At 44.5% G+C, this 13,345-nt stretch overlaps 1 protein-coding gene across 1 annotated transcript in view; it reads left to right on the plus strand.

The window, feature by feature from the left end:
- Positions 1-13,345, plus strand: part of LOC115463719 (stimulated by retinoic acid gene 6 protein-like) — a 393,767-nt gene that overhangs the window by 295,691 nt on the left and 84,731 nt on the right. Inside the window, exons 15-16 of the mRNA XM_030194443.1 lie at positions 480-528; positions 616-733. Of these exons, the coding sequence (XP_030050303.1) occupies positions 480-528; positions 616-733 (167 nt within the window). The remainder of the gene's footprint in view (positions 1-479; positions 529-615; positions 734-13,345) is intronic.

Here is a 13,345-nt window from a genome sequence, read left to right on the forward strand (position 1 = left end):
TACTAATGTATATCTTAATTAAATCTAATTAGTGTCAATAATTGCTTGTTAAAAAGCCAATTATTGCTTGTTATGCAATTAAATTGCACGTGCAAATTGCATTCGCACCCTGATTTGTGCATACAATTTTTGGCAACTTTTACAGAATTAGGGGTTAATGTGTTTTTTTTGTACACTGTTTTGCCCGACCATCAGTCAGGAAAGCAATTTAAAATTTATAGACAAAATATAGTAAACCAACAAATGTGTTCTCAGTTTTACTGGTTAATACATCTAAACATCCATTTCTTTAAAATGTAATATAATACATTGAAAATGTTTAAAAATAATTTCCTTTCTAATTACAAAAATATTGAATTACAGCTTGGAATAAGTTACCATTCATTTTTAATAGTGAAGTGTAGACTCTGTATATGTGTTTGGTGGGGGGTAAGCAACTGTTGACAACACAGTAAACTGTTATTTTCTTGTTATCTCAGGCAGCAATAGCAAGATACTGTGGCTGGCAAATCGCATATATCATATGGGGTACGTTTGAAATTGCACAAAATCTAAATTATCTCTACAATATGCCATTTTCATGTTTCTCCTGTAACACTGGTTTTCTTTTTGCAGGTTATTTTACTGTTCATATCGTCATGATTTTTCTTGGATTGATATTTGTCTACTGTTTTATTAACCCCATACTGCACAATAAAGGGCTAGAAATGCTAAAAAGTTTAGGAATATTCATGTAAGTATGGTCTTTTATACATGAATTAATTTATCTGTGATCTACGGCTAGTCTTTCTATTGCATTTTTTGAAATTAATTTAAGGGGCCATTTTACAAAGCGGCGGTAGGTCCAACGCTGACTTACCGCGTACAAATCTGGAGCTACCCGCTGGCCCAACAAGGATGCCAGTGGTAGTTCCAACCCCACTGTGCCATTTTCGGTGCTATGGAAAATTGTTCTGTATTTTCTAGCGCAGGGGTTATCCAGCGGTAATCGAGCAGTGCCGTGTGCTGCCCAGTTACCGCTGGGTTAATGTGGGAGCTCTTACCACCACCTCAATGGGTGGCATTAAATGCCCCCCCCCCCCCCCCCAGCCACATTGTAAGTGAAATCTTTTACCACATGGCTATGTCTTTTTTCAGCATTTTTACCCGCTGCAGAAAAAAGGACCTCAGCGTGCAGCAAAAATGGCTCCTGCTGCTACACAGGGCCCTTTTTACCACAGCTTGGTAAAGGGACCCTTAAAATAAAACCTAATCATTAATCATTTTAGAAAAAGAATAGTGCAACAATTATGCCCAATTGTTAGAAGAAATTAAGAACATAAGAGTATCACAATTGTCATTCTGGGTCAGACCAAAGGTTCATCTAACTCGGTATCCTGTTTTCCAGCAATGGCCAATACAGGTCACAAGTACCCACTGACATGGCATGGGGTGGTGAGCCCTTGGGTCAACTCTAGAAATACCAGGCCCGAACACGTGGGGTCATTTCTAGAATAGGTAGTCGGAAAGCCCACTGCTTCACCTGCAGTAGCTGCTGTTCCCCAGAGGTTCAGCCCCTAGGTGCGGGCAGCTGACAGGACTTCCAGGTGTCTGGGCAGGAAGGACTACCAGGCAGGGTACCAGGCAGGGTACCAGTTTAGACAGCAAGGGCGTGAGGCAGACAGTCACAGCAGGCAGGGTCAGGACTCAGCAAACAAGAAACAGGATCGGGTCCAGGCAGAGATCTAGGCAGGCAGCAAACAGGAAGCAGAGGCAGGTCCAGGCAGAGGTCAAGGCAGGCAGCAATCAGGAAGCAGAGTCAGGTCCAAGCAGAGGTCTGTCTAGGCAGAAAGGCAACAAGAGAAAATGCACCAGTGCAACCAACAAAGTAGTAGCTGAGGTAAATACACGCTGGAGCATTCCTTCCTTAAGAGTTGAAGGCATCTGACGTCAAGGAGGGCTACTACTACTACTACTATTTAGCATTTCTATAGCACTACAAGGCGTACGCAGCGCTGCACAAACATAGAAGAAAGACAGTCCCTGCTCAAAGAGCTTACAATCTAATAGACAAAAAATAAATAAAGTAAGCAAATCAAATCAATTAATGTGAACGGGAAGGAAGAGAGGAGGGTAGGTGGAGGTGAGTGGTTACAAGTGGTTACGAGTCAAAAGCAATGTTAAAGAGGTGGGCTTTCAGTCTAGATTTAAAGGTGGCCAAGGATGGGGCAAGACGTAGGGGCTCAGGAAGTTTATTCCAGGCGTAGGGTGCAGCAAGACAGAAGGCGCGAAGTCTGGAGTTGGCAGTAGTGGAGAAGGGCTGCGCCCTTCCTACAAGCGTTGCAACCTGAAGGCACGCCAGGATGACGCACAACTGCCCAAGACGTGCCACAATGACGCACCGAGAATGGGCAGACCAGCGCGAGTAGTGTCCCGCGCTTAGAATCAGGAATGCCTTGGCTGCGCAAACTGGACGCCCCTTGCCAGATTCCGGGTATGTGACACTCAGAATGAATGAGTAGCCGAGTGGTTAGAAAACCAGGGAAGAACAAAGAAAGGAACAAACTGTGCAGATCAAGCAAGCAAAATAGGAAGCAGAGAAAGAGAGGCAACAAAATCTAATGAGAAATATTTATTGATAAAATCGCATCCTGACACTGTTGTATTTCAGCAGATTGCCTGTGTCAGGGGTTCAACAATCTATGACATTAATGGGGAACTTATCAACATAGGCTTCTGTTAAGTCGGGTTATTTTACTACTGGGTCTCATTGCATAAAACGGAATCCTGTGCTAAAATAACCCAACTTGTAGTAAAATAACCTGACTTAACAGTAGCCCATGTCGATAACTTCCCCCCATATGAAAATGTAATTAATAAATAACTCAGTGAAAACACATCATAATAATTGAATATAAGCACAAAAAAATAAATTCATACATGCAGGAATACATTAAACTAACAACGGGATCACGTGCTGCCATGATACGGGGTGGAAGCTGAAAAGCGGAGCTCCTTGTGCGCCTTCCACAACTCAGCAAATTATCAGCAAAAAAGCAACAGAATCGAAACACTGGGAACAGGTAGCTAAAGGTGAAGAATAGCACAGCAATATAAGCTAAAAGCCGACATCAGGAGCGAAGAAATGGTGACGAAATCAGTGAGGAAGGAGAAGGTGCGACAGCTGGAAAACAAAATGGCCGACCCTCGCACCCCAGGAGAAACAGCGGTGAGCTCCATGTGGGTAGGGGAAATAACAGCCGAAGTGACAGCGGCGGTCGAAGCAACGCTGGATAAAAAGCTACTACAACTTTGTGATCGCGCTGAGGAGGCCCATGAACGCATTGATAGTGTCTGTTTGGAACTGGACGCGGGGCTTCAGCGCATTTCAGATATGGAGGACGGCGTAGGGACGCTGAAAGAACTCAACGCAAAATTGCAGCAGCAAGTGGCGGATCTCGAATTGAAAGTGGACGATTTGGAGAACAGCAGTAGAAGGAACAATTTGATATTGGTGGGACTCCCAGAGACCTTACTAGATAAGGATTTGCCAAAGTTCTTGGAAGAATGGCTACCGCGAGAACTGCAGATTGGAGATCAGCCGCAACAGTTCTGTGTGGAAAGAGCACACCGAATTGGACCGATTAAATCTTCAGCGAATCGACCCCGAGTGGTAATCTTTAAAAGTCTGAATTTCAGACATAAGCAAATAATTTTGGCAGAGATGCGGAAACGACGCCAACTTACACATCAGGGGCATAATATTCTTTGCTTCCAGGACTATTCTCAACACGTCCAGCAATTAAGGAAAGCCTTCTCACCGATATGCACAGATCTATTCAAGAAGAACATTCGCTTTGCATTGTTATACCCAACGAAGTTGAAGATCACGGTGGATGGAGTAACTAAGCAGTTTGACAATGCGACGGAGGCAAAAACCTATGTGCAACAACTGAATTCGGAGGCGAGATGAGCGGACAGTGAGCTGCACCCATAACGTTAGTGGAAAGATTAAAGGGCCAAAGGGTTAGATGGACAATATGCTATCGAGAGTGAACATTTGTTTAATAAGGGGGATTGCAGGAAGGAAGAGAGGAAGATCTGCGATTCTGGGTTCAGGTTATATTACTGTGTGAAGGCTATAAGATTTGATGGGACATAGGGGGAGGTAGGGGATGGGGAAAACTCTATAACACTGTATTATTGACATGACATATATGCTTATAGATTGGTATTGTGGGAAGGAAGGCGGGGGCAGTGAAAGTGACCAGTTCCAAGGGAGGAGGAGGGTGTTTGGGGAGGAACATAGGCAGGAAGAAGGGGAGGGGGAGGAAGGGGGGAGGGGGGATGGGGGGCGAGGGGACTGTGTGCAGGTATTGAAGAGTGCATGGAGACGGAGTACTACGGTGTGGCTGTGGAGTGGGACTGGAGGCAAGAGCGGGATAAGGAGCATGGGGAGTGGCGGACTGAATGGGGTCGCGAGAGTGCTGGAGCTGGGACAGCATGCTCGTGAAGGAGCAATGTTCAACAGGCATAAGATCACTGTACCGGAGGGAATAGGGTAATGGGACTTGAAAATATATTCCTGGAATGTGGGAGGAATTTCATCGCCTATTAAAAGAAAGAAAATATTGCACAGCCTTAAAAAGAAGTGGGCCTCGATAGCCCTGCTACAAAAGACCCATTTATCCTCCCAAGAACATCAGAAGTTACACACATGGTGGGTGGGAGACATGCTAGAGGCCCCGGCAGTAGGGAAAAAGGCAGGAGTAGTGATCTTGTTCCATAAAGATCTTACTGTGGACAAACAGCAGATATATATTGACCCGGAAGGGAGGTATATTGTGGCCAAGATAAGGATTAATGGAGTGCCCTATATTATTGGAAATGTGTATGCACCCAATACATATAATAAGATGTTCTTCAGCCATCTTATACAGAAGTTGCAACTGTTAAGACATGGGGAGATGATAGTGGGTGGAGATTTTAACATAGTGGCGGATCCCACTATGGATAAATCGCACAACACACAGGGACGGACTAGGGACAATACAAAAGGGATACCGATGATGTGCGAGAATCTTGGGCTGGTGGATGTATGGAGGGTGCTAAACGCGGCGGTCAGAGATTATACTCACTACTCTCGAGTTCATCATACTCAAAGTCGAATAGATTATATTTTGGCAGATGAGGGATGCCTGGCGAGGGTCCAGGCCACGGAAATAGATCTGACAATAATCTCAGACCATGCGCCCATATTTATAGAATTGAAAGAGCGGGAGACAGGGAATACTCCGAGAAGATGGAGATTTCCCCCGGAGTTATATTATGATAGTAAGTTTGTGCAAGTATTACGGGAAAAATGGATGGATTACAAGGCCCATAATGAGATCCATAGGTCTAATATAGGCTTATATTGGGAGGCAGAGAAAGCTGTCTTGAGAGGGGAAATAATGGCCTACTGCTGTTGGAAAAGGAGATGTAGAGATAAAGAAATCATGAGGTTGGGGAAGCAGTTCACTACTTTGCGGAGATCATATGGACAAACAGCAACGAGGCAAGCAGCTCTAAACGAACTGCTACAACAAAGGGCAGTAAAATCGGCAGAATATTATAAATATAAACTATACCGATTTGGGGATAAACAAGGCAGAATGCTGGCTAGAATGGTGAAACAAAAAACAGACATCCAAAAAATACTAGTCTTACAACATTGCTCTGGAAGGTTGACTCATAGGGAGGAAGAGATTCAGCAGATCTTTCACGAATATTATAAGGCCAATATGAAGCAGATATGGGGGATGAGTTAGATCCACAGATGTACCTTCGTAATGTTGACTTGCCACAGATCACAGAGCAACAAAGAGTGAAACTAAACAAACCCATAGATCTGGATGAAGTAAGCAGGGAGATAAAGAGGAGTGCACTTAATAAGGCACCGGGGCCAGATGGATATCATGCAGAATTCTACAAATTACTGGTGACAGATATAGCATAACCCTTGACAGATCTTTTTAACTCGGCGGTTGAAAGAGGGGAGCTACCGTTTAAAAATGGCTGACATACTGGTGTTCTTGAAGCCGCAAAAAGATCAGACTAAGCCTGAGTCGTATAGACCCATTTCCCTAATTAATTATGAGGCAAAATTATTTGCAGGAATATTGGCTCATCACTTGGCAGGGGTCTTACCAGAGCTTATAGCGGATCCTCAGGTGGGGTTCATCAAAGGGAGACAGCCAGTTAAAAATATAAGGAAGATCTTAGCATCGTTGGAGTATGTACGATATATGCAGCAGGACTCTCTGTTAATAAGTTTCGACGCCGAAAAGGCGTTTGACAGGGTGAAGTGGGATTTTCTGTTCCAGACATTAAGGGCCAACGGGATTGGAGAGTTCTTTGAGAAGGCAGTGCATACACTGTATAATGGACCCGTGGCGAGGATCTGGGTTAATGGTACATACTCGCAAACATTCCCGATTAGAAGGGGTACACGCCAGTGCTGTCCATTGTCCCCACTCCTATTTGCACTAACATTGGATCCGCTGATCCGGGAGATCATGGGGAATCCAGAAATAGAGGGGATCTGGATTGGGAGGGAGGACTTCAAAGTGTCAGCATTTGCTGACGACCTATTAGTACATCTTTAAAATCCATGTCAGTCCCTGAATGTATTAATGGAATGCTTTAAAGAGTACGGGTCCTTTTCTGGCTTTAAGTTAAACGTCCAGAAGTCGGAGGGTCTACCTACCAACATAAGATTGCGAGATAGGTAGATAGGAGACTTCCCCTTACGATGGGCAGATGAGGAATTTAAATATTTGAGAGTTAGGCTGCCAGCAGACACACAGATGCTATATAAAAAGAATGTAGAAATTTTATTACAGGATACTGGAACACAATTAAAACAGTGGCAATATTTGCCATTATCTCTTGCCATTATCTCTGAGTGGAAGGATAGCTCTGTTCAGCATGATAGTATTTCCTAAATGGCTATATGTGATGCGACAACTGCCACTATATCTTTTGCAAAAAGATTTGAGACGGCTCAGATCAATGCTTTCCAGCTATTGATGGGGAGGTGAAAAACCAAAAATTAAATTGAAGAGGCTCTATGGAGGGGGGTGGGGGGGAGGGATGGGAGGACTAAGGCCCAGATGCATCAACCAAACATTAAAAAATAAGAAACGTAAAAGTGCTTAACAATTTTTTAAAAACGAGGAATGCACTACAAAAACACTCCAGAAATGTTCGGATCGGTATTGCAAAGTAGGATGTATCACTGAATCGTTAAACCTACGTCAGAGGAGGGCGGGCCCAGGAAGAAAGAAGGGACGTCTGAGGAGGCCTTCTGAATCGCCGATCAGCAGTTCTTGCCCGTGCAGCAGAGGTGACAGGCGCTGCACGGGCCGGTAAGGCAAAGGGGGGGGGGGGTCGTTGGAGGGGGGGAGCGGCAGCCACGACCAAAGGGGGAGCGGCGGGGACGGGGCACGGGACAGGAGCATGGCAGGAGGCGGAGCTAGTGTGGGAGAATACACAGGAAGAGCGGAGGGCCGGCCTGGGGCTGCTAAAATTGGAGATTTTTCGTGGGGGGGGGAAGCGGAGAGCAGCGGGGGGGGGGGCAAGGCATCCATACAGGACGCTCATGACGAGCGCCCTTGCCCCCTCCCGATCCTTTTTTTTTTTTCTTTTTGGTGCTGAGGGAGAGTGGAGCAGCGGCGACCTGGGGCGTCAATAAAGGACGCCCCTGACGCATTTTCGCCCCCCCCCCCCCAGTTATTTTTTTTTTATGGATTTTGTAAACTTCTAGCAGACAGACAGCCCTAACGAGAGGTACAGACTCTCGTTAGATTTCACGGTGTTTCCTGCGTTAAACGAATCGGAAAAGGTTAGTGCATGTCATTTCAATGGGATTTGTAGAAGAATTGCTCTTCTGCATTCAGTTTTCGTTAGCTGCTACTGTCGTCGGAAAATAGGCTTTAGTGCATGGAAAGGATAGGAAATTCTGCCTTAAGGGCTCATTTAACGATGAAAAACGTTTAGTGCATCTGGGCCATAGACTGTCAAATATGAGATGGTACAACTGGGCGTGTTTAATGAGACATTTGGCAGACTGGATTTTGGGTACAGAGGAATATACACCCTGGGACTTAGAGAGGGCGCTGTTTCAGCCGCTGCACCCACACTTCTTGTTACATTTATCACATAAAAATACACCCAAGAGGTGGAAACATCATGTATTACTATATCCAATGAGACGCACCTGGCAATACTTGATGTTGAGGTTGGGGAATAATCCAAACAATACGGATATGCTGCCATTAATAGGGAATCTGAAATTTGGATCCGGGTTAACGCAGGGGAGAGTGACAGAATGGGCTAAACGGGGAATAGTATATATAGCAGATATGTTGTTGGAAACGGGGGAACTAAGAACCAGGGAGAGTTTGGAGAATATAGTGGGGAGGGACAAGGTGGATTGGCTTACATATCTACAGGTTCAGAAGTATGTGCAGCAAGCTATAGGAGATAACTGCTCAAGGGGAGTATATAGAATGGTGGAGAATTTTTTCCTACCATCGGAGAGGGGTCAGATTACAGTCTCAGGGATTTATAAAGCTTTAGGTGGAATACATCCACTCAGGACATATGAAGATATAGGGAGAAGGTGGGCAGAAGAGTTACAGGTCGATGTGCGGGAGGAAGTGGTGGCACAAAGGCTGAGAGAGATAACTATACATGTATATAGTGCACGACACAGAGAAATTCAATTCAGAACTCTTACAAGAGCATACTTGTCCACTAAACAGGCGTATTATGCTGGTCGCCTGGAAATGCCTACGTGCATTAAATGTGAAGAACAAGATGCGTCAATATTACATATGTTGTATACAGTGGGGGAAATAAGTATTTGATCCCTTGCTGATTTTGTAAGTTTGCCCACTGACAAAGACATGAGCAGCCCATAATTGAAGGGTAGGTTATTGGTAACAGTGAGAGATAGCACATCACAAATTAAATCCGGAAAATCACATTGTGGAAAGTATATGAATTTATTTGCATTCTGCAGAGGGAAATAAGTATTTGATCCCCCACCAACCAGTAAGAGATCTGGCCCCTACAGACCAGGTAGATGCTCCAAATCAACTCGTTACCTGCATGACAGACAGCTGTCGGCAATGGTCACCTGTATGAAAGACACCTGTCCACAGACTCAGTGAATCAGTCAGACTCTAACCTCTACAAAATGGCCAAGAGCAAGGAGCTGTCTAAGGATGTCAGGGACAAGATCATACACCTGCACAAGGCTGGAATGGGCTACAAAACCATCAGTAAGACGCTGGGCGAGAAGGAGACAACTGTTGGTGCCATAGTAAGAAAATGGAAGAAGTACAAAATGACTGTCAATCGACAAAGATCTGGGGCTCCACGCAAAATCTCACCTCGTGGGGTATCCTTGATCATGAGGAAGGTTAGAAATCAGCCTACAACTACAAGGGGGGAACTTGTCAATGATCTCAAGGCAGCTGGGACCACTGTCACCACGAAAACCATTGGTAACACATTACGACATAACGGATTGCAATCCTGCAGTGCCCACAAGGTCCCCCTGCTCCGGAAGGCACATGTGACGGCCCGTCTGAAGTTTGCCAGTGAACACCTGGATGATGCCGAGAGTGATTGGGAGAAGGTGCTGTGGTCAGATGAGACAAAAATTGAGCTCTTTGGCATGAACTCAACTCGCCGTGTTTGGAGGAAGAGAAATGCTGCCTATGACCCAAAGAACACCGTCCCCACTGTCAAGCATGGAGGTGGAAATGTTATGTTTTGGGGGTGTTTCTCTGCTAAGGGCACAGGACTACTTCACCGCATCAATGGGAGAATGGATGGGGCCATGTACCGTACAATTCTGAGTGACAACCTCCTTCCCTCCGCCAGGGCCTTAAAAATGGGTCGTGGCTGGGTCTTCCAGCACGACAATGACCCAAAACATACAGCCAAGGCAACAAAGGAGTGGCTCAGGAAGAAGCACATTAGGGTCATGGAGTGGCCTAGCCAGTCACCAGACCTTAATCCCATTGAAAACTTATGGAGGGAGCTGAAGCTGCGAGTTGCCAAGCGACAGCCCAGAACTCTTAATGATTTAGAGATGATCTGCAAAGAGGAGTGGACCAAAATTCCTCCTGACATGTGTGCAAACCTCATCATCAACTACAGAAGACGTCTGACCGCTGTGCTTGCCAACAAGGGTTTTGCCACCAAGTATTAGGTCTTGTTTGCCAGAGGGATTAAATACTTATTTCCCTCTGCAGAATGCAAATAAATTCATATACTTTCCACAATGTGATTTTCCGGATTTAATTTGTGATGTGCTATCTCTCACTGTTACCAATAACCTACCCTTCAATTATGGGCTGCTCATGTCTTTGTCAGTGGGCAAACTTACAAAATCAGCAAGGGATCAAATACTTATTTCCCCCACTGTACATGTCCATTTGTGACAGATTTCTGGAACAAGATACAGAGATATAGTGGGAATATCCTAAAGAAAGAGATCCGTCTAAGACCGCAGGACATAGTCCTGGGCCTGGAGAGGGGTAGGACAACACTCCGAAGGGTAGAGTTCCTATTTCTATATAAAGTTTTGATCATGGGGAAGAAGTATATTTTGCAACATTGGATAAAGGAGGAATCTCCCACATTTTGGGGATGGAGGAATGCATTACATGGGTTGATGATGCTGGAAGCGAGAGGGGCCCGGAATACACCTAAGCATAAGAAGGAATTCTGGGATATATGGGAGCCGTACATCCAGTCTTTGGTGGGAAGAGCTCTCAGTTTAATTATGAACTCCATGTCGATGTAATGTTAAGGAGGAGGGGGTACAGGGATGGGGATGGGGGATAGATTATATGTTAGTACCTATACATAAAGGGGGGGAGGGGGTATGAACTTAACATTTCAGGGAATGTATTCTAAGTGTCCTCTGTTTGAATGAAGACGGGGGGGGGGGGGGGGTAACTGCTAGTTATACAGAGGTATGTAGATAATGGCATTATTGTTGTACATTAATTAGTGAATGTAAGAGGGGATTAGGGTTTTGGGGGGGTGAGCAGGGGGGGAGAAAAAAATATGCATTGCCGATTCTAGGCAGGTTGGATGTTTTTATTGCATTTGTTTTGTGATCTGTTTGAAGTCTACATCTGTATGTTGGATTATTGTGGCAATAAAAAAGATTTAAACCTAAAAAAACTAACAGCATTAAAAGCAATTCTGACAATACAGAAAAATATGAATATAGAAAATATAAAAATAAATAACTTCTTCTAGGGACACACATAAAAACACTGATAAAAACTAAGAGGTCTATATTCAAAGTGATTTGGGCAGAAGTTATCAACATGGGCCACTGTTAAGTTGGGCTATTTTAGCACAGGATTCCATTTTATGCAATGAGACCTTGTGCTAAAGTAGCCTGACTTAACAGTAGCCCATGTTCATAACTTCCCACCTTAAACAGTCAGGAGAGGCTCCTGGCCATTTAAATTGAGTGGGCGGTGCTACCTGGGAATATTTGGCAACATTTAACTGGATAGGACTAGATTCTATATATCACGCCTAAAAAATCAGCACCAAAATGAAGTACACCTAGGCATATTCTAAAAAGTACACTTACATTTAGGCGTACTTTATAGAATACGCTGAGCGCTTGTCCACGTAACTAAATTTGGTCATGGGCAATTATGCTAGGTAAAACTTGGTGTAAAAGCTCACGCCTAAATGAGGCGCGGACCAGTTCTATTCTATAACAGTGCGCATAGATTTTAGAAACGCCCATGACCCGCCCATTCCACGCCCATGGCCATTTCCCCTTTTCAACTGTGTGACTTAGAATTTACGTGCATCACATTACAGAATACGCTTAGCCAGTTCTGAACATAAATTCTAATTAATGCCAATTAGTGTCACTAATTGCCTGTTAAGTGGCAATTATCGGTGCTGATTGCTTGTTAACTAAGTAAGTTCCATGCACAAATCCAAAATATGACTGGATTTGCGCACACAACTTAAGTCGCACAATATAAATAGAATCCGGGGGGATAGTGCCAGTGAATATCCCCTCTAACCATCTATGCCAAAACCAGCTAGTTTTTGGGCTGTCCAGGGGTGGAGTTACGGCAGAGCAGATGCTTACTCCCAGATTCTATATATTGCACCTAGATTTCCAGGTGGAAATCCAAGCATATTCCATAACAGCGCACATAACTTAATTGGTTAACAAGCCAATCAGCACTGTTAATTGGATGTTAACAAGCAATTAGGAGCATTAATTGGTATGAATTAGAACTTACACTCATAACTCGCTAAGCGCATTCGATAATGTGGTGCACATAAATTGTAATGCGTGGCCATGGGCGTGGAATGAGTAGGTTGTGGGCGTTCTAACAATTTACGCGCAGTGTTATAGAATATACCTGCTCTGTGCCTAATTTAGGCGCTGGGATTTACACCAGGTTCTACTTGGCGTAATTCCTCATGACTAAATATAGTCGCACGGATGGCCATCAGCGTATTCTATAAACCGCATGGAAATTTTGTAGTATACACTGAGGCAAAAATTATTTCCATGCAATTTCTGTACTTTTATCGCTGGGTTAGCGTGAGAGCCTTTACCACCATTTCAGTGGGTGGCAGTAAGTGCTCCCCACCGAAATGACCACGCTGCAAGTGCAAACTTACCACACGGCCATTTCTTTTTTCGCCCTTTTTTACTCTCTGCCGTAAAAGGGGCCTTGGCATACAGCAAAAACACGTGCTGCTGCTAACACAGGACCCTTTTGTCATAGTTTGGTAAAAGGACCCCTAAGGCCATTTTTACTGCAGCTGTAAAAATGCCTTTTTTCTATTTTTTGCATTAATGGCCATGCGCTGTTGCCATTAGCTTGTGGCCATTTTTTTTATAATGACCGCATGTGCGCTTACCACTACCCATTTGTTAGGTGGTAAGGACTCCTGCATTATCTGTGCACTAACCAGTAGATGTGCTAACTGGTTAGCGCAGGAACACCCACTCTCCGTCCCAGACGCAGCCCCTCAAAAAATGAGAAAATTATTTAGCGTGCAGTTAGCGCGTGCAGATTTTGAGGTTACCGCAGGACACATGAGCTATGTTAGGCATTCATTAGCACCTACGCATTTTCATAAAAGGGACCTTTTATGTAGCGAGTTAACCAGGCACCAGTCTGAATATCAGCCAGTGCCCAGTTAGCTTCTGAGTCGGCAATCACACCCAGATATTTAATGCCAGGAGCCACACATGTCCCAGCTTTGAATATGCAGGGTTAGTTTATCCTGGGGCTGGAAGCAG

Source organism: Microcaecilia unicolor, chromosome 2, assembly GCF_901765095.1.
Source record: "Microcaecilia unicolor chromosome 2, aMicUni1.1, whole genome shotgun sequence".
NCBI classification, from domain to species: domain Eukaryota; kingdom Metazoa; phylum Chordata; class Amphibia; order Gymnophiona; family Siphonopidae; genus Microcaecilia; species Microcaecilia unicolor.